We start from the raw sequence: 22,276 nt of genomic DNA, 5'->3' as shown, positions 1-22,276 counted from the left end.
AGCATTTCTTCATCAGAAGTCATTCGATGTAGATGTGTTGGGTTTTAGTTTGTTTCTGCATGCATCTCCCATAGACTTCAATACAGCTGTCACCACAAGTCTGACTCCAAAGCAAGATTCTGTGACGTAATGACACCTTCTTCTTTTTTAGGTTCCTTGTCTGGTACCAGGATGTTGGGGGATCATTTGTGGGTTGTGAGGTGGGGCCAGATCGACACCTTGAGCTCTTTGCCATGTGTCTCGGGCCATTCCTCAGCAGTTTTTGCAGTGTTAGCACTGCGCCGGTCTGCAGGGGGGACCTCTGCCATCACAGTGCTGTTGCTTGGTCTGCTACAGTGTTGGTCAAGCCATTTTTTCCGGCGTTTCGCGATCAGTTTTGTACATTTTTCCCCCTTAAGAAACACAGCTTTTGGTACTTGATAAAAGCTCCTTGTGATTTCTCAGTGCCAGTGGTATGAGCAACCGCTTGTTTTGTATGTTTGTTTTCTTTCACTCAGCACATCCAGGTCTTTTAATGGCTGACATGCCTTGTTGTTTGTGATTATATTCAATAAAGTATACAAAAAATACAATAAAATAAAATACATTAAAGAAACGTAAAGAGTCCAGAGCGCAAAATCAAATAAATTGGATTCTTGGGTTTTCCAATGATGAAGCTAATTGAACTTTTTTGAGGAAAAAACATCGGGCACAAATGATTCTAGGTTATTTTGGGTTGCGTACCCATCAGGTACATTGAGCGTGGCAGACTACAAACGGCAATGTAATTAGACTTTGCCCAGAGCCACAGAAACCATCCCAGAACTCAGCTGAAAAAAGTCCATACAGTCGCTGTTTTGGAGTTTCCATCATATCACATGCAGTTCTGTAATCAGTGACAACTTGGCATCTCCATCTGCAGAGGAAGATTGTGCAACACGACTGAAAGCTCCAGAACAGCCTAAGTGGACCTAATGAACCTCAAATCTTCCTTCCTCTGATGGAATATTACAAAGTTAGCTGTGTTAGTTTGTGGTAGTTAAATTACATCCACTTATTTTGGAAATTGCATTATGTAGGCATAAGTAGTATAAGAGTCAAGTATTAAAACTGTATTTTTATACCGGCTTACAGGCCCAATAATAAGGTAAAAATCCTTCTAAAGGCTTAGCATTTCAGTTTACATCTTATACTGAATGTGTCCTCCTAAATTTCAATCAAATGACCACACAGTAAATGAGGGAATCTGGATCATGGTCAGGCAGAGTAAATGTTAATAGGGGCCAGTTACCTTATTTTATGTTTTTGTTAGTCTGCCAAATTCAGGCCGAGTTAATCATTGTCCTGGAGCGAGTAGATCCACCAACACACATAACGTCCCTCTATCAGAAAACGGAATCTATGCCACTTCCAAAACAAACATGTTTAGTACACAATGAGCCATTTTAAGTGTACAATATAACCTCGTTTTTTAGCACCAACCACCTAATCGGCCCTGACCTGGAACCATCTGTGCAGCATGACTGGTTCGCCTGAGCTGCCAGATAAACTCACAAACATCATCACGTGAAGAAAGAGAAGAATCAACATTAATGACCACCATCCTGTTATTGGTTGCTCTAAGATCTGACCTGTAATGAAAAAGATGCACCACACAAGAACAAAGGCAGGAAGTAAGAGCAGAGCTAGTGTCCATTTACTTATGGTCAGTTTTGCCCTTACCCATGGAGAGGAAGTGAAGCATGTCTTAGCAAGGTTCATTATTTTACAACACACGGTTGTGTAACAAAGAGTTTGAAGTCCCTTTATGCTAATATTAATAGAGAAGTTATATAATGCCTGACAATTAAAATGTCAGAAAAATAAATTATAATATTAAAGGATGATATAATGCCTGAATTTTCATTTTTGGCTGAACTTTAAAGGACCCCGAAAAAAGAAGCTGCTCTGTAGTCTGGTGGTATGGCAGTGGATACTTCTGTATCATTTGCCAGATGGCAGCAGGGTGAACAGACTGTGGCTGGGCTGAGAGTTGACTTTTAGTATCCTTTGAGCTCCACACAAGCACCTCACTGATTTTACTGCTCGGTAGATCGTTACAAATGATGTTCTGGATGGTTTTAATTACCCGCCATAGAGCCTTCTTATCATGGGCCATAAATTCAGGGGTAAAATTTAAAAAAAAGAAAAATCACAAAACACTTGAAACCCATCAACGCTCAGACTTCAATCTGACTAAAAACTACTGTATGTGTGAATCACAACACTTGCAAGCACGCAGGATCCAACGGCTAAACAGCAAGTTTATTTTGGTTAGGATCAGAAACACAGATCATGTCCTGAGGGTGAGATGAGAAGAGATGAGATCAAAATCCCATGACCGAAATATGGCAATGATGGTTTGTGGTGTTTGGGAGAGGGAGGGGCGGCAATGAGTGGGAGAAATGGTGTGTTACAATGTTCAGTGAATAAGATTGGAGGGGAGCAGTTACTCTCAACAGCAGAGAGCAGCATTGACCATTTCCCGTGGCAAACTCCAACAACAGGGAGGCCACATGTTACTGTAGCCACATCTCCCATTTCAATAGTCTCCAGTTGCTCAAAGAATCTTTTCTATTCAATAAAACCTAGTTTTAGTTGAAATGAAAAACAAAAGGCACAATGATTTTCAACTCATTCTTGTCTTTAATATGCACAAGAGTTGAAAGCATCAATGAGCCACCTTAAAGAGAGGAAATTCAATCTAAAATTTATAAAAAGATATAAACAATCAGAGGCCAAAACGCTGTCTGTTGCTTTTCTCCTATTATTTTATTTAAAACAACTTTTCATTAGCAAGTAAAAATCTTGCAACAAACATAAGCTTGTATCCAATTTGGATACAAGGCAACGAAATTGTAAATCTTTAAAGTGGCTCGGTCTAGTCTGCTAGTTCATGACTGTACACCCTCTCCATAGTTTTGTTCAGTAATAAACAGCTAGTCCCAAAATCAAGTCGGGCTGCTCGTAACAACCCCCACCCAATATTTAAAACCCCAGTGTGACCCTCCCTTACCCTACCCTACCCGCCCCCACCCACCTTACTCTGACCCCCTCTCAGTAGTTAGCAGCCAACCAGAGGATCACAAAGTCTTCGAGACCAGGGTTAGGGTGAGGTTCACCATCTGACAGCGTGAACCCGCACCCGCACACCAACTGGGACATGGGACGGTGCATTTTAAACATCCCGTCACCACTACGAAGAGAGAGAAGGAAAAAAAAAAAACAGCCTGTTCCAATTCATCAGCATGTCATCACAATACATATGCAAGTCAAAAATAAAAACAATGAAACAAAGAAATATTGCTTCAAAAAAAAAAAAAAAAGAAGAAAGAAAAACCCTCCCCAGCCATCTTTGACAGTAAAGTTATCGTCCATCCAACGACTGTCAGCTGCAGCAGCTTTGTACAGGCTTTAGGTAAATATATTCATATATTCATTAGACGGCAAGGAGAGATACACATCACATTGTTTTGTACAATTATTCAAATTGAGTGATGACATGTGACCTCTTCATCGAAAAAGTAGTTAAGTACTGTAAAGGTCAGGACCTGTACTCGTTATATAAGTCTAGTCTTCATTGAGTATAGGTCCCTTTCTGCAGGCAGACATCGATATGCCTCTCAGACGTGTGCATAAGACTGAAGAAAAGGAAAAAAACAAAAAAACAAATGAAAGCTCCACAGACTCAACCAGGAGAAGCTGAAAACATGAACCTAAAATATTCGTTTGAAGAGAGAATTTAAAAGAATTAAAATAAGATCAGATAAGCAATTCAGGTCGATATCTGAGCTCGACACACTTTTTTTTTGCTTTTGTTTTTTTTTTCTTTGTTGAACCCCCCCCTTTTCCAAGTTTCACATTACAGGGGAGTCCCGAGCAATCACTGGACCACAGGACGTGACGAAGCTCCTGCTGCAGAAATGGACGTCCTGTAGGGGGATAAACGCTACAGCTGACATGTTCCTCTTCTCTTAAGTCTCTTGCGCCTTCACCTCAAGGTGCTTCCTCCCGTGACAGGCGTTCACATCCGTAAAAACACAAAAACTGTTGTCGCTCTGCCGAATCAGAAGCAGGCGCTTAGCAGGTCTTACAGTTGTATATATTGAAATAAAAAGAGAATTATGGCATTTTCTTCACATTTTTGATGATTTTTTTTTTAAACAAGTTTGATAATTCAACAGAGGTCACGTTAAAAAAGTGACGTCATTGAGTCAGAAGTCCCGTCAGTCAGTTTGCCACGGAGTCCTCTTTTTGCCTTAGAGCCCTTTCGCCCCTCCACCTGCCCCAGGACTCCCCTGGGAGGGCAGTGGGGGTCCGTGGTTAAATCATGGCTTAGCTCTGGGATTAACTCTTTAAACTGGGTGAGAGGGTTATTGGGGTGGCCCGGCCATCGGGAATCCGTGTGACTAAGTGACGATGTGTGTGTGTGTGTACTTGTATGTTAGCGTGCGTGCGCGTGGGTGAAGTAACACCAGAAGACGATCCAGGGGAGGGAAAGCACAAAAATAAACCACAAACAAACAGCAGTATTTTCTTCCCCACAAGTGATATGATGGCTTCTAACAGAAGTATGCACACAAATTCTAAGTGTCAAAAAGTGTATATGTGTGTGTGTGTGTGTTCGTGACTGAAAATGTGCTTGTTTGTCTTTATGAAGACTTGACATTTGGCAATTAAATCTTGCCACGAAGGCTTTTTCTTCCTTCTGGTTTTATTTGTGTGATATTTTGAAGCACTGGCAGAGAAAGCTGGCAATCCTCCTGATGCAGGTTGCCTGATGGTGACGTGCCTGTTGAATGACCAGGACTCCAGTGAAGGGTTGCCGTGTTCAGTGAAGGATGACCATTTGAAAAATAAACAAAAAAACACCCCGCAGTGCAGAGGCAAGGTTGGTAAATCCTTCAGTGGTGAGTTTCCATGTTGAAGTGATGCTAAGTAAATCCTTCGGTACCAGGTTGCCAGGTTGGAGGAGAGATGGATGAATGTCTGGGGTGATTACAGAGTACCCGTGCAGCTGGTTGAACCAAACATCCTGGCGTTTAGAAATTAAACTCCTTCGTTTGCATGTTGGAAGCTGGATCAAAGTTGAAGGTCCCTCCTTGAGTGGTGTCGGGGATCAAGCTGGGATCTTCATCAATCTGAAATGGACAAATATCATTGTGAGATCACAGCAGAAAAAGTTGTTGACTGAGAAGGAAAAACTGAGGAAAAGTTGGATTTTTGTGTTTAATCACACAAGTGGAAAACTTACATCATCTCCTGAAAAGTACTGATCAATAATCTCAAAGGCTAGTTTGTAGATATCCTCATTCTCATGCTGCTGCAGGTTTTCTATCTTCTCCAAACCTGAAAAAACAACAACAAAAAAAACAACATAAATATAACCTTTCCTCTGTTATTAACAACATTAAGACAGAGTGTGTGTATATATAGTTCAACTGTAAAAATATGTCAAAACTAGGGATGCACCAACTCATCAGCTAAACAGTGGCTTGCAACTGGGCTTGTCAGAAAATAAATGACATGAGACTGGACTTTGAAAAAGTGTTGTCATGAAGTGGAATTTCTATATTTGATACAATACCTTGAAAAATACCAATATTCAAAACCATGTTGGATACCAAAGGGAAGTATGTCAGACTTTTAAAAAGATGAATATAACAAGGCTAATGTACGGTGATTTAAGCACAACAGCATTTAAATTGTACAGTTCCATTCAGAAAAAAGAATATTTTTCATGTGAGAGAAGGTTATATGAGAGGTTGCTTCATAATTTGTATGTTTTTATCTTTATAATTAAGATTTATTTGTTTCCCTGGCACGAAACGGGGAGTAAACAATGGCAGAAAAACAAGATAAACGGCAACAACAAAAAATCTGTTGGCTCTCGATTAAACGTTGGAATCAGCCCAGAATATCGGTGCATCCTTAGTCAGAAAATTCACTCATTGCTGGCTTAGTAGAGATTGAAATTTATATATATCAAAAACAAACAGACAACATCAAAACAAAATAATTTAACCAATTTTCTCAAATAAAAAAATATAACACTGTAAATTTACAAGAAGACTAAGACAAATGAAGAGAGCAGACTGAAGCGTAGTACAAACAAACCCTCGGACAGATACAGACCTCCACACTCCTCTATAATCTCAGCGATAGTGCTGGCTTCGTCTCCTGCCATGATGAGGATATTCTTCAGGCCGTCCAGCACCACCTGCACCACCTGGGAGTCCTTCACTGACAGCAGGTTACAGAATGGAGGGATGACATTCTGCTCCACCAGGAACTCCACCTACACAAACCCACACATACACACCACGTCCATACTCGATTACAACACAGGTAACATGGGTTACTACCTTGTATTTTACTCACAATGACCTTAACATGTAAACAAGTTCACATTTTTTTATTCCTCAATAACATCAACAGAGCTGCTTCTTGAAAAAGTTAAATAGTGAGGTAAGCATTTAGTACTGAAATTGTAGAATATTATAAATAAATAGAAACCCTTATGCTAAATAAAAAATACATCTCATAGCAGTACATGGTTTGAAACAAGCTCAATATTTCTGCAGCAATGGCCCCAAAGTCCAGCTCACCTGGTCTTTCCTCCCACTGATGGTGAGGTTGCTGATGGCCCATGCTGCCTCCTTCTGAGTGCCAAAGTCACCCTGCAGAGAGACAGGCTGTCACTGAGGTGTGCTCATAGCAAGTTTTTTTCACAACAGCACAATGCCAAGGCACACAGACAAATGTAGGCCACTTTTCATTCATTTACCAAGAGTTGTGTTGCTTCTCTGGCTACAAAACACAGAGCGTGTCGATGCAACTGAGTACATACTGATGTCAATTTTTTACATTTTTGTTTAAAGCCTGACACCATCTATTGAGGAAGCTAAATTTAAAGAAAAAAAGAACATAAAGCTTTAGGAATTTCTTTCCTGACCCTCCATCATGCACAAACCTTAGCCAGTTGGTGAATGATCATAGGAATCAGTCCAGCATCGATCACAGCTTGGACCTGCTGCTGGTTCCCAGCTGTAATGTTGGACAAGAACCAGACTGCCTCCTGCAAACAGAACAATCCCAAATGTTCAAAACCGCCACTTTATCTTCCACATGGGCATGGATATTTATCCAAAACGAGAAGGCATTTATATTTCTCACTGGGCTAATAAATAAACAGCTAATAAAGTAGATGACTGGGCTTCAAAATAATTTTTTTGAATTGGTGCAATAACTTTGTATTATCCTCCTGTTCCATACATCTTTTACACTTGACTTTGCATATATTCCAGCTACAGCAACTTAAAATGTTTGTTTCTTAAATTAGTTTGTTACAACTGCATCTGATGGGAGATGGGAGTTTGTTCGCCCTCATGGTGAGACCAGTCAGATTTTGTTACCTCTCAAAATGTTTTGAGGGGTGGGTGTAAGACATCCACCTATCTATTATATGTATAGCTGTGTCAGTCCTTTTCACATTAAAAACTATAAAAATAAAATAAAATAAATTACAACCTCCCTACAAAGTAAGGGGAAACTTACAATAACAAATTGGCTCCTGATATATTAGACTTCTTCACAAGTGAAACGAATAGCTTTCATAAATGTCATGAAATTGACTGCAGTCCGCAGACGCTCACACCTTCCTCACATTTCCATGCTAAGCCATAAGAAACCACCAGATTCAGAAAACAAACATTAAAGCAACAACAACATGAAGGTCGAGGCTGTGGTTGTGATACCTTATTGATCTTTTCTTTAGGGTGTGTGAGCAGGTTGGGGAAGTGTGAGAGAACATCACAGTTAAGCACAACCTGTGTCTGCTCGTCTGTCCCTGTCACGATGTTACCCACTGCCCTCAGAGCTGCCGTCTGCAATATGAAGACAAAGGAGGGCAATTTAAAAAATAAGATATTACTTTGCTTCATTTATTGAGGACTTAATCCTGACTGTGGACTACCTGTAAAACAAAGTCTCACCTGAACTTTGACCTCCTGATGGCTGAGGAGAGGCACAAGAAATGGAACGACTCCAGAATCGATGACCATTTGGATCTGCTCGTTGCCCCCGTCTGTCAGATAGGACAGAGCCCACACTGTGTCTACTAGGATCTAAACACACAGACACAGGAAACTCCTGAGACCGTTTACAGTAATTATGCTGTTAGAAAAATGTCAGGCTTTCAGAAGAAAGCAAGTGATTTTTCAGTAAATATAAAATAATCGGGAGGATCTCCCTTCACTCTGATACTTACATTTATATCGGTGTGATATATTAGCACACAGAGAGCGGGCAAAATCTGCGGGGAAAGAAAAGTAGGTTGTGAGTGGGTTGAATGTAGGCAGGAGTAGTTGGATAAGATGAAGGCAAAAAACAGGGCAGAGTGAAAGCAAATAGAGAAAAAAAGGAGAAAATCACAAAGAGGAATAGCTGTCAAACCCAGACTTCAAATGTCGCAACAAGAGCTTTATAGTTAGAAACTCCCCTGGGTGATGAGGCTGATTTGGCTACTGAAAAGACGCTGCAAAAACTGTGTGTGTGACTCAGCCTGCAGAGAAACCGTCAACTGCAACACATCCATCTGTTTGGCACATGAAAGCCTACACACACACACACACACACACACAGACACACACACACACACACACACACGCACGCACACCCACCCACCTCTTGCACAGTCTCCATGGGCGGTGGTGGATCCTTGTTGCGGCAGAGGTTAACGATGACCCAGGTGACATTGCGGAGGAAGGTGATGGGGATTGATGGGTTGATGAAAGAAAGCAGGGGCTTGACCACGCCCAGGGAAATGACATAATCCCTGCACTGTGGACCATCACCTGGGCAGGCATGGGGCAGAGGTCAGCATGTCTCTGAACAGGTGCTCCCAAACATATACACACTTCAATAAGAGGACGACTACTCACCTATAATGTTTCCTAAAGCCCATACAGCCTGTTCACATACGTTCTGGTGGGGAGAGTGTAGCAGTCGTAGGAACAGGGGCACTGCATCTGGACACACAAACATCAATGCATCAACAACTTGCCCAAGGCGACAAGATTGTTCAACTCCAGTGACAAGCTCTGTTGCCTGGTCACACTCAAAGCTAAATCAAATAAACACTAATCCATGACTTTGTCACAACTGAGTGTAAGCCCACCCTGACGGACTATTGTTAGGACACGCCGTGGTAGCAACTTGTCAATCACCATGTACACCCTAAAGCATAACCTTCCTTGTCTATTCAACTCTAAATGGGACCACAGTTTACTAAATGAATGCTTTATTGAAGAAAACTTGAAACTAGCGATTGAGACCACACACTAATTAGGAAACTGTTTACTGAGGTAATAAATCAAGTGAGAAGTAGGGTCATTTTCTCATAAGCTTACATACAATCAAACTTCTTTTTGAAACCAGTGGAGTCGCAGATTTAAGGAACTTCCACATTGGCTTCACATTTCAGACCTGGAAAACTCCATCCATATTTCAAACAGCCTATTGTCACGACTCCTATAAAAAACAGTGGCTCACTGGGTGACTAAGCTGCATTGTGGGTAATATAGGCACCAGGTTTTTGAAAAGCAGTCCACTGGTCTAGCATTGCCCTCTTATAACACTGTTGAGATATTGCTTTATGATTTCACGCATTCTTCTTTCTTTTCAAAACCTGCTGCCTACATTACCACAATGCATCTTAGCCACTGAGTGACATCACTGTAGGCAATTTATCACATGACATGCAGCCCTCTCTGGAGCCACTAAAGACTTTATACTACTTTTATCATGTATGCAAAAGTACTCCCTAAGGCCTGTAAACACATTTTAATTTGTAAAAAAAAAAATTGTCTGAGTTACCGTAAAGTAACTTTAGAGTGTTTTTAATCTGCTTTAGGGTTCAGATAGGCGCCGTCCCTCAGTTTTGCACTAACTAATTCTCATAATGGTTTCCAGTCTCCAGCCATGTTGGCTTTGTTTCAAAATAAGAGTCCACTGTTATCTAATAAAAACATAATCCAAAAAATAACTGACTGCCCCGTTGTGTGAAAAAACAAATAAATATGTTAGCGCTGCAGATTGCAGACAGTATACAAACACAGACAGAATGTGGGGTCAACTTACTGGATTTGACCACAGCCTGAGTCTGTGCTGATGTCCCAGAGGCAATGTTGGTCAGAGCCCAGGCTGCCTCAAACTGAAGAGAAGGGCTGCAGGGCAAACAAAACAACAACAGTAAAGTTACAGACAGAAAGAAAGCTAATTTAGTTTCCACAGTGGAGTGGGACAGAAAAGGGGGGGAATAATCATAATGATAAATATTGATGTGAACACTTCCTGAGTTCCCAGCTGCTATCACATGTTTTCAAGGCTGATTTTTAGATTTTCCCCAAGCACATTATACAATTGTCAGTTTTTGGCCTCCCACTAAAAATGATTTTAATGAAAAGCTTGTTACTCATGGTGGCATTTTCCATAATAGGTTTCCTTAAAAAGAGAAAAAGACTAATAATAACAATAATAAATCACGTGAATCCCTGGTGGAAACAGACGTGTGGTGGATAATACATCTGACTCCGGATCAGTGGTCTGGATATCATGCTGTTTGGTGAACTCTACTCAAAAGGGAAGACTGTCATGGGAAGATTTTTTATTTATTTTTTTAAATGATGCAACACAAAATAATAGAGCTCACACAGTTGCAAGTGATCCTCACACCGCCCACCAGCCAAATGCTGGTAAATCATGGCACAGGGTGGTAAGTCTGTCTACCCCGCTAAATATTTCATCAGGCAACCAACCATGATCTGCAGCTCCTACGGCTCTCGAAAGCTTTAGCTGGGATGTAAAACAGGAAACAAGGCGTGGCGCTCTTTGTGATGTAACCGGTCACTCTGGCTGCCTGTGGACCCAATAGTTTTATTTTCTGCTGTGTCATGCATTCACAGCTTTCATTTGAAGGCCTCAGATAAGACTTTTTGTCTATTCTTGATCGTGCTCACTTTCATGCTGTACATTGTGACTCTGTACCTCATTATATCATTAAGCTGAGCTGACCTGGCTTTGTGCCATAATGCTATGGCAACATAGTAGACAATTATTCTCTCTTGACAGAAGCACATGGGTTTAAATGCATTGCTGCATTCTGTATAAACTCAAACATAACAGAAACATCCCATTTAAGCAGTTGTTACATGTTAACATGACGTGATCCGTTGATGGTTGCCATGGTAAAATTCTTACAACTTCTTCTTCACAAGTCACTCCACCCCCAACTATTCATGCTCCCCCCTCAGTGAACACAAGGTCCTGGGAATTGGGGAACTCCGAGGGACAGGAATGCCGTTATATTTGGCTTGGCCTGGACTGACAAGACCAGCCAACTGCCCTGCGCGCCTCCACACACTCACGTGTGGACACAGTAGGATGCACACACTCTCTCGTACACACAAAGCCTCAGTTGCGACAGAGACTTCATGTAGCAGCGTCAGTAATCCATCACAGCAGTCTGCAGTCTTAACAACTAGAACACTCCGTTCATGGCGTCAGAGAAAAACAACACTGGAGGCAAACACACACACTGTTTTTGGAAGCAGACTTACTTGTCGTCCCTCTCCAGGCATTTGACTAAAATAGGCAGGATCCCGGACTTTATCAAGTCGTCGATGGGGGGGTTTCTGTCACTCGAGAGCAGTTTTCTGACAAAGGATGGAAAATAAAACTCAGGAACTTCATAAACAAAAGACAGCTGATGTCTGTATGCATGTGTGTGTTCTGTGCATTCCTCACCTGGCTGCCTGTACAGCACTGAGCTGGATAACTGCATTATCACTGGTAGCGTTCTGTAGTGACAAGGAGGGAAGGCCATAATAAATGTTAGCACAGCATAATCAGCCAACAGGTCAGGAGCTACTGCCAGTACAGTCATAATTATAATTGAAGGTTTTAGTGATGTCATTTCTTACCTGTAAGATGGCATCAAGCGTGACATTTTGCTGCAAAAAGAGAAATGGAGATGAATATCAACACAGTCACAGTTGCTGAACGTATGCCATCATTGAAGGAAACCTAATGTCCTGAACATTTTTTATCTCGTGCCGCTCACTTATTATTTACAAAATGTAGTATATGGAATGGATAGATGAAAAACATCAACAGATGCAAGGTTAACTTCTGGATGTTTTAAATACTTTTGCATCTTGACAAACTTTAAAAAAAAACAACAAACAATAATACCAAATGTAACTGACCTTTACTTAACACCACATTATATTTACATAAATGTGCTACATTTTTAACACGTCTAAAGAGACTTTAACAGCTCACTGCATCTTGGTGTCTGACAGGAAAATTAGTGATCCAGAATATAAAAAATGCTGGGGGGATGATTCATGAGCTGCAACTTCTGTTCTACCAAAAGTGTCTTTCTTAGTGACCCTGAACCTTCAATAGAGTGCTGCTGGAATGACTTATTTTTGTAGGCTAACCCAGAAGTTAGCTTCGTCCTGGTTCCCGCAATGAAAGGCTCATGAGAATTTTTTTTATTGGATTTTGTATTATTGCAGAAAATAAGGTCTGTGGCAAGTTTATGATACTTAAATGTTTTTTTCAGCTAAGTAACCCTTACAAATGGACACCACTTTCTGGAGCCAAAATGCAATAGCTAAGTTTAAGTCATGCGACCACAATGTAGTCTGTTTATAACCTTACAATAGCTTTTTACTTCTAGTGATTAAATTTATATAGTTCATCTGTGAAGATTAACTTGCTGAACAAAACGTATCATAAACTTGTGTTTGCCACAGAGCTGATTTTCTGCAATAATCCAATATCCAGGGTGATGCTAACTTCTGGGTTAGCCTACAAAAATACGTCATTGCTACACCACTCTATTTCGCCATTTGTTAGCATCCCCCTATTTTAAGACACGTCAGAGCTCCAAAATTTATGAGTGGGGTGTTCACTGATGTGTTTGTCACAAAACAAAACATTTAAAATCTGTTAAGCTTGAGTCAACCACAGACAAAAACCCTTTAGATAAAAACCAATTAATAATGCTAATCAATAATTTCCAGGCTTTAGGGGTCATTCCTATAGAGCTGAAGGAATATAGCGTGGAAGTCCTGCCCCACTTCCAGGTAGCTTGTTTTAGAGTAAAATGATATTTTGGATTTCTGTCAATATTCTAAGATAAACACAAACAGTACACTCAGAACTAACATACAGAGGTAACACAAACATTGGATAAACAACTTGGACATGTGGTGACACACGGTCATCCAGTTTTTGATCAGTACTCTTCCTTTCCTCCCTCACTGAGCCACAAATTGACACTGAAATTCCTGTTTGTGATTAAAATGCACAAATTGGCTTTCTCTGCAGGCCATTCTTCATGATTTCATTAATCTACTAAAACAATGTCATCAGAAGTCAATTGCTTTCGAGATATTTTGGACAGCACATTACTACAGTCTGCCCACATACAGAGTATTACATTATGAGCAGGAACAAGAAGGCACAGAGAGAACACAGAGCTGGATCTACAAACCAGACTTTATCAAGCAGGGTATATTTGTACATACAGTAAAAAGCAACTACCACCAGTGAGGGAGATTTAATGGGTCAATTCAAACAAATTTCAAGATATTTTGGGAGATATAAGTACATCTTCTACAAAAGATGTACTCCTTCAATTCTGGTTTCATCTACTTTGAGTTTTTTGTCTCAAATTTTGATTTCTGCTGCCAACTCTTTCATTCGTGGTGCTCAAAGTAAGAAAGGAAAAATCCACAGAAAACGTTATCAGCTGTTTTCTTTCTTTCTGTTGGAACAATTTTATTTCATTTTTAGTTTTTAGTGTGATGGTGCTAAACAATTCAGCAGCAGATATTACAAAACTCAAATTCAGCATGTAAACACACGGCAAGACAATGACAAACTAGGCTCACCAAACCGAACATCATGTAGCTGTTATGGAGCCTCAAAACATTCCTGCTATTAATCACCTTCAGCAGCTAGTTCAGCTAGTTGTCATGGGATTGTAGATGTCCAAATCTGATTGGCCAACTAGAAATTCAGAAGGGGTGAAGGTGAGGTTCACCCAGGGCGTCACGCAAGCTAGGACCGTCTCTGCTGTCATGCCACAAATGACGGTAACATACCCTCATGTAATATTGCTGAAGTCTTGTGAAACACTACTAAAAAGGACAATTGGGAAAACTACATCTGCTGAGGAAGAATGTGTACTATGATTGAAAGTTTATGAACAACTACTAAATAAACCTTGTATGGAGACTTTTATTTTGTCAGCTGCAAGATCAAGAATGAACTTTCAATCTTAACTAAGGAGAAGCTGTTATTGTAATTCAGGTGAATCGGCTCTTTGAAGGTTGGAATGATAAATATTACTAACAGAGAAACTTGAACTGTAAATGCTTTTGTTTGGGTGGAAATCCCAAGTAAAAACAGAACTTTCCCACCGATGCATTTTATTCTAAGCGAGCACTTGATTTAACCCTTCTGACCTGTTACCCAGACAGTCCAGTCTCACTGCATCTCTCAGTCAAGCACACCCACACTTACTCCTTTGAAGTCTGAGTCGACATCAGAGTCCTCCAGACTCTCCTCCTGTGGGACATTTCTTTTCTTCAGTAGATGTTCGTCTCGTTTGTTCTGACAAGAGGAAGAAAAAAAAAAGACAGAAAAGCTATGAGGGGAGGAGATGAAAGTGTTCATTAGTGCATTCATGAATTCTTAAAGCAACAGTGAATCGAGGCCCTCCTCAAAAACTGTTTCTATCTTTCTCAAACTTTTACTTTCAGGAGAGCAGCCTAGATGTTAGAAATCCCACACCGAGTGGGCAAGTGAGAGAAATCTGCCTGCAGGCTGGTCCACAAAGCAAACACACACTCATCTTTGAAGGACACTGAACCTTCACCCTCAATACACTCCCCAACCTCCCCCCAGCGAGCACACTTTCATTCAGCGCACATACATAACGGCAGCGAGACCCACACATCCCATCAATTCACAGGGCATGTGAGTCAGTGGTAGGAGGAGATTCCCTTGCCCTACATTCCTGTGCATCATGCTGATGTGCGTCACTGATGACTAATCAGCTAGTGCAGTGCTTCTTGCTGCTCTGATCCAGCTAAATGGAATGTGCTAGACTTGAGAACACCTTAGCACTCATAGCAGTGACGTTCTATGTTACAACAAGCCCGTCTGTGACAGCGTCCTCCAAATGTCTGCTGATAGCTGTGCTGCTCTACATGCCTGTTTACCACTAGCACAAAGTGTCCCCTGAGTTTGGTTTATCAGAATAATCAGTTCAGATGGCCCAACACCAAGTCATGCTTTGCAAGTGAATCCATCCATCATCAAAATGTTCATCTCCAAATATGCTGGAAACGGTGTCCATGTTGTGCCATGCCAGGCTATGAAAAACACATCTTTACGGAGTGAAGACTTGGCAAGGCTTCGTTTCTGTTTCTATCTTTTCATGTCTGGCACTTGCTTCCAAGAACTAGAGGGCACCTTCCTCTTCCACTACCTACATATGCCTTCCTTATTCCAGGACACTGAGAACGAACAACTACAAGTGAAACCATATGATAAAACAAATGCCAATAAGATTCATGTGGGTAAACTTTATCAGTAAAGCAATAGATAAATCCTATTAGAATGATAATTTATTGTGCTGTGGGTATTCATGCTCTTTAGAGGAACTCATTTTGGACTCTGCAGTGGGTATAACCATGAGGAATGAGCCATACTGATTGTGTTAGTATTGTGTTTCAGGGCTGGGAATCACAGAGTACTTCACGATACGAGACCATTCATGATGTGTTGCCCACAATAAAAATAGTATCACGATACAGCAATTCTGCAATAATCTATACATTGCAAGACAATCATGTAATGATACATCATGATGTCTGTCTAACTGATTAATTCAAAATGGCCCTATAAAGGAAAAGTGCAGGAATAATGTATTTATTCACTGCATTGAGGTGTTTCACAGAATTTGACATAAACTGAGATGAAATAATGTATGAAAGAGTTCATAGACTTTTAGCTTAGTGCCTCTTTATCATCCACACTGACTGGCAAAAAGTTGAACTGAAATAAAGCAGAACAATTCTGGAGTCAAAATGTTTAAAAGGAAGAAAACAAATATGGCTCACAAAATTCTTTCTTAATCTGTTGCACCACTACGAGTCATGAAGTAGAGACTCTGGTATGTCAAAGTGTCAGGGGAATCCGTTTACAGCACCAGACCGTTTTAATAAAAAATATTGTCATTGGCACCAGTGTATTGATAGCTTTATCGCAGGGGAAACAATACGATATATTGCCGTATCAATATTTTTTATCAACTAGTGATCTGTTCATCAGTTACAAACCCATATCAGCCTGAGTGTGTGTAAATGGAAACAACCTCAGACCTCATCAGCGAGTTAAAAAGGTGCATGACAGAACTCATTTTGCGGTACAAAAATAGCACACCAAGGCCACACAAGAGCTCAAAGCTATCAAAACTCAACTGCTGTTGAACTATATTCAAATCTTTAAGCCCCAATAATTTCAATAAAAAAAATATTTTTTTGTCTGAAGACAGTGTGGCCATTGATTTCAATCCATGATAGACAACTCTGGATGCCACAACTGCAATCCATGTGCTCAATCCTGATTTTATGAAGGAGCATCTTGAGGATCTTCTCAAAGACTGAGACAAATTTGACCACTGAATATTTATAAGCTTCGGTTTTCAAGTGAGTCTCTGTTCACAGTTCTGACCGGAGAAAAAGAAAAGAAAAGAAAAGAAAAGAAACGAAAAGAAAAGAAAAGAAGTATGTCCTCCAGACACAGACTAGGCCCAGTTCCTTCAGACTCCAGGGAAGGTCTGGGTGATATGGCCTTAAAAAAATAATAATGAAAGCAATATTTTTATGCTACGTTGTGATAGACAATCCTCCAAAGCGCCTCAAAAATGTTAGAACTGGGAAACAAAATCAAATACGAGAATATCTTAATAATATATATAATATCTTATATCTGTTCTTTGATGAGGTCACTGCTGTAGACAGCAGCAGGAGAAATGCATACATCGTGTCTGTTCAGATCAAACTGATGTATAAAATCTCTTTAGACAACGTCATCATAAAGCAGCAGCACCACAATTTAAAACGCCCTGAACTAACATCAACCCCATGCATTGGCTTCATTCACTGAAGATCAGAGTGAAGCTGAATAAGTGAGGACGCGTGCATCTTGTGATGTCTAAGGGTCACAGTCTGAGGAAATTATTGATTGCAAAGAATATGCACTCACAAGAAAATATGATGACGACCCTACACTGTTCATTTGAAGTAGCGCTACACAACTTCAAACTAAAGCTGCCAGGCGGCATTTAAATCCAATTCCAGCCCTCATTACATTTAAGGCCCACTGTGCAGATTAAAGGACCAAAACGACAAACATGTTGCATACACAAAGTGCACATGCACAATACCTACTGAAAGTATATGACCCTGTTCTTCACATGTTAAGAAAACAATCCAGACAACTGCACCACATCAATAAAGTGATAGCTCCTCCTTCTTATCAATTCCAATAAATAAACAAAAAAATCATGGTGGCCCTGCAACAAAAAGTGATCCCAGACTTTGATGGCATGCCAAGTACAATACCTTGTAGCCTCTATGTGCTATTTCTGCTGTTAAGCTATAAATACTTTAAAAAGTCACATTCGTTCCCCGTGGCAAAAAAATTTCAATGAATAATCAATTTTATTGCAAAATACACAAAACTATGTGCAGAAGGCATAACAATTTCTGAGAGAAGCTGCAGCTAATTCAGTCATTTCTGGTTCTGCAAATCGAAGCGCCTTGAGCAGACCTTCAGCATACAGACCGTACGTAACAGTGTCAGATGTGGCTCGTTCTCCAGTAAGAAGAAAAAGGTATAATGTCTCTGACTCCATCTACAACTCAATGTAATGCAATTTAACTTTAAAAAGGTGAGCTTTCTAAGCAAACTTAATCAGCTGTAGTTAAGTGGTCTAAATTCTCAGTTTGCCAAACGACAAAATAAAAACTCCACTGTTGTGTGTGGGTAATGTGCTGTCTGTGCCATAAATAATTAGCGAAAGGTGGTTTCCTCACCAAAGAAACAAACTTAACTATTAACTGTATATCCTTCTTGAAACATTTTTTTCCCCAAAGTTTTTGTTGTCAAGGTCACAGAGTCTGAGTCGGAGTCAGAGTCTAAACATCATGTCATTTATAAACAGGTTGCTAGCAGTCAAGTGTAAATGATCAACAGACGTCACATAAAGAACATTAATGTGAATGCCCCATTATGATCCAATCCACCATTGTTGCCACCATATAATGTACGAAAAAATTAAAAACAGAAATCTGTGTTACTCAATAGATCCAAGCTTTAGGTCCAATCCCAATTCACCCCTTGTCTTTATCAGTTAGCCAAGGGGTAGGGTGTCCCGATCCTTGTTCGGACACAGAAGCAGGGTGAAGTGTTCGGGCTACATGGCCCTCCAAACTGAGGTTTTTCAGAGCCGCACTTCAAACCTTGTTTTTCTGTCTCTATCAGATAAATGGCATTGTGATAATACCAGGATTGCCAGAGTAATCCAAGACAAATCACCACAGCTGACAATATTATACTGGGAATGTCCGGGTGCGTTTGTGTATATAAACACCATCGACGACAAATGATGACGTATGAGGGTCTTGAACGGTTGTCCGATTTTGTACAGGGAGATTGAAAACACTTGTAACTCTGTTCTGAGGGGCAAGGGGCACTCAAAAATTAGTGGTAGGGGTAAAAATTGGAAATGAGATTAAGCCTTTGTGTCTGTTTGGAAGGGACCTAGATACTAGAGTACCAACCAATAAGATATTAGGGGGTACAATAAATAAGTATGGGGTGACAGGAAATTACACACGTCTGCTTTAATCAGAACTGAAAGAAATAGTAGAAGTGTAGACGGAAACTAAAAACACATGGCTTGCAACAGTTCTCATGACAAATAATTAGTCAGTTGCAAGGGACCGTGTAATATCGGTTGATGAATCAGGCTTTGTTAAAATATTAGCCAATTCATTTTAGGTTCAAGCTGTGTTTTTGATATTAACAATGAATTAATTGGCACGTGTTACAAGGTGCTGTGTATCTGAAATGCCCAATCCTGCTGCTATTTGCAGCTTTTACCTTTTCTCTAACCATTTTGTATAGACTGTATGGTCGCCTCCTAACATACAATGGTTCTGTCTGATTACACGTCCAACTCCACCTAAATAGCCTGGAACCAGACAAATTTATAAGATTTTGACTGAGGCCTGGTGTGTATGTGTGTGTAGACAGATGGTGCATCTTTTCTCACCTTTCTCAATTCAACCGTCACCTCATTTCGATGTCTTCTCATAGTCTGAAACAAAAAGAAAGACGGTAACTGAGACATCGTGTTTTTTCCCACATTTTTCAGTAATTCAACCTTTCATTGCAGTGAAGAACATACAAGCCTTTTACACAGATAACAAAATGACATAATAAGCCAAAAGACATCAATTTGTTTGTTTTCCATTAGTTTAGATTACACTAAACGTTTTAATTATGGCATCTTATAACCATTTAAAGTGGGACAACCTTGACAACATGGGGGAAGTAGATGACATAAAAAAAAAAAATCAATTTAGGCATAAATCTGTGGTTGAATCATACAGTAACAGTAACCACCAGCAACCCATATGACGACAAGAGATCCATAAAACAACTCCAAAGCAGCACAAGTGAGAAAAGACAGTAACTAAATTCGTTGGGTTTCCAGTTCATCCTGAACCGTTTGAGATGGACTGAGATCTTGTGACTGTTTGAAGAGGTTCATGTTGCCTTCCTAAATAGCCTCTTGCGTAATCTGGGACAGTCATAACTCAGGAGGCCGCGGAGCAGAGAGGTGTCTCCCAACCACTGCAAAACAACAATAATTCCACTACGGTGACCCAAATAAATGTCCCTTTACGGACAGCAGAACATCTAATAGTCCAGCCTGACAGTCAAGCGCTGGACAGTGAAATGATCTTAATTTGCCTAATTCTGTTGAATAAGAAAAGATGAACTGCTCCTAAAACAATATATCCCTAAAAAGACACAACCAATGGAACCAATAGAAACACCTCAGTTAATACTGAAAAAGACAACATTTTCTGAAAACTGCAATTCTGCAAGGCAAGAAAGTCTGACACCAGAAATGCTTAACCCAATCCAACGTAAGGTAACATCCAAGAACACAAAGAAGGAACGTATGACCTGCAGCAAGTGAGACTTTACTACTTTGCAATTCAAATCTGTTTCTAATGATGTTAGAAATGAAGAGCAGTCTGTTGTGCCTGACCTAAATAAATAAGACCCAAACTGGCACTTCTTCTTGCTGTAGTCTGAGTCATCCATTTAGGTAAAACTCAAATACATGCAGAGGCTCTTAAGAGGGCCCAGACATCCAAGATGCCTGAAATAGCATCAGGAATGCACTTGGCAAAGTCTGTCTGTCATAGTAGCCATGTGCTTGTCACACTGACTCCAAGTATCAAAACAACCACCTCTGGGGCGTAGATCTGTGTTTTTGGGCAAGTTGAGGGTGAAACTCCATAGATGGGTTCTGACGGGACACTTACAGGCCTCGCTTATGATTACTTTCTATCTTTGTTGGTTGACACTTTGGTTGAGAGAGGGGCATTATGATAAATCGTATAATGTGTACAATCTAAGCAAGACTAGATATTTGACATCTTGCTTTGGTTCAACTACATCAGCTATATGTCCTGTCTGGGCTCGTCTGAGGTCAGCCTTTGCCAAATGGTTTGGTCATCATGTCAATGAGCATTACAGACACATGCTGTCACAGAGGTTTATAATTAGATGTTAGTTGAATGATGCTGCAAAACCCAGCGACGACAGTCGGTGTGCCAGTGGGTCACATTGTATACCGGTGGTGTTTTCTAGAATATGTTGCTTGTCAGTACAGCCACACAATTATCCTTCACATTTACGCTAAAATAGAAAAGTCTACTTGGGAAAATGTCTAACTTTAATAATATAGTATTGCTTGTTCACTGTTTCTCAAGTCTAACGTGCCAATCACTCACTAATGGACCCCTATCACAGTTACTTTTTGACCTTACATTTGGTTTAGCTAGCAACACATTTAGCCGTTTTAAAAAATCAAAGTAGGTCGTTAAACTGAGGTCATCCCATCATTACTACCCTGCGAACTGTTCAGTGGCTTAGCTAGCAGCTCAGTTTAGCTGCCTCACCTGGCTTTACACGCCAGCTATCTGCTTGTCAACGTTAGCAAGCTAACAAGGAGGGGCAATATTTGGTTAGGGTGGATGTGGACCGACCATGTAATTCAAACTAAACCCACGTTTTTACTAATAATGACAAATGTACGTGACGTTCACAAATTAGCCTTGGCGTTACCTAAGGTCAGCTGACTGTAAAGCATAGCAAATGTCAAGATTATGGAGCCGGCCGGGCCCAGCCTCGCCTGCGACCGGTGTCCATCCAACAAGCTAGTTAACGCTAGCTGGCAGTGACAGCTACATCGTATGCCCTCAATTCTCACATTTACAACAGTCCGACTGTGATGTTGCTTACTCTTTACCAACACGAACTACTGAATATTAGTAGGCCACTGGTGTTAACTGGAAAAAGATCATTACAAACGCTTAATTACAGCAGAAATGTACCGTTATCAAGGCAGGCCAATAAGCACTGATGGCGAACTCTTCAAGGTAGCTTACATTAGCTAGCTTGCTAGCTAGCTGGCAGCTGCAGCCGGGGCCAGGCTCTCCAACGAGGCCCAAAGACTGTCATTTTCTACGTTAAACTAACTGGATTCATGTTGTTAACACTCTCATTGATATGTCAGCTCACCTCGACATCACGTCCCTTGTTTTTAAAGCTCTTGATGCGGTGGTTTTCCAAGCCGGCGTTTTCTGCCATGGCTGTATGGGGTTTTGCTATTACTCCGGCTTTTTACGGGATCTCCTCCGTGTAGAGACGAGGCACGGCAGCTCCTGTGCTGCTGCTGGCTCCAGAGAGGGGGAGGAGGAGGACGTAACAGGACGCAGAGTGAGGGGAGGAGTTACTGCATACCTCCTGCATGGGCTGTCCTGGTTTCCACGGCTCCCTCGACGCAGTAATAATAAATTCACCCACG

General features: G+C 40.7%; 1 protein-coding gene across 1 annotated transcript; it reads right to left on the bottom strand.

Moving 5' to 3' along the window:
- Positions 1 to 2,257: 2,257 nt before the first annotated feature.
- Positions 2,258 to 22,152, bottom strand: kpna3 (karyopherin alpha 3 (importin alpha 4)). Its single transcript, XM_073473580.1, has 17 exons — positions 21,991 to 22,152; positions 19,442 to 19,486; positions 14,617 to 14,706; positions 12,000 to 12,029; positions 11,824 to 11,876; positions 11,637 to 11,732; positions 10,159 to 10,244; positions 8,961 to 9,047; positions 8,704 to 8,873; positions 8,288 to 8,332; positions 8,013 to 8,144; positions 7,776 to 7,904; positions 6,992 to 7,096; positions 6,627 to 6,698; positions 6,154 to 6,316; positions 5,273 to 5,367; positions 2,258 to 5,159 (listed from the first exon to the last, which is right to left on the bottom strand). Exons 1-17 carry the CDS (start codon positions 22,057 to 22,059, stop codon positions 5,061 to 5,063), a joined length of 1,566 nt encoding a protein of 521 aa, XP_073329681.1. The 5' UTR covers positions 22,060 to 22,152; the 3' UTR covers positions 2,258 to 5,060.
- Between the last annotated feature and the right edge of the window lie 124 nt (positions 22,153 to 22,276).

Source organism: Pagrus major, chromosome 9, assembly GCF_040436345.1.
Source record: "Pagrus major chromosome 9, Pma_NU_1.0".
NCBI lineage: Eukaryota > Metazoa > Chordata > Actinopteri > Spariformes > Sparidae > Pagrus > Pagrus major.
The sequence above is the reverse complement of the archived record's forward strand: the minus strand, read 5'-3'. Positions and strand labels throughout refer to the sequence as shown.

Excerpts from the sequence above, each read along its gene's own strand:
- kpna3 (XM_073473580.1), bottom strand. The coding sequence starts at position 22,059 with ATGGCAGAAAACGCCGGCTTGGAAAACCACCGCATCAAGAGCTTTAAA. Across the intron at positions 7,097-7,775 it reads CTAAAGAAAAGATCAATAAG|GAGGCAGTCTGGTTCTTGTC; the intron begins GTATCACAACCA and ends TTCTGTTTGCAG. Across the intron at positions 6,699-6,991 it reads TCATTCACCAACTGGCTAAG|GGTGACTTTGGCACTCAGAA; the intron begins GTTTGTGCATGA and ends GTCTCTCTGCAG.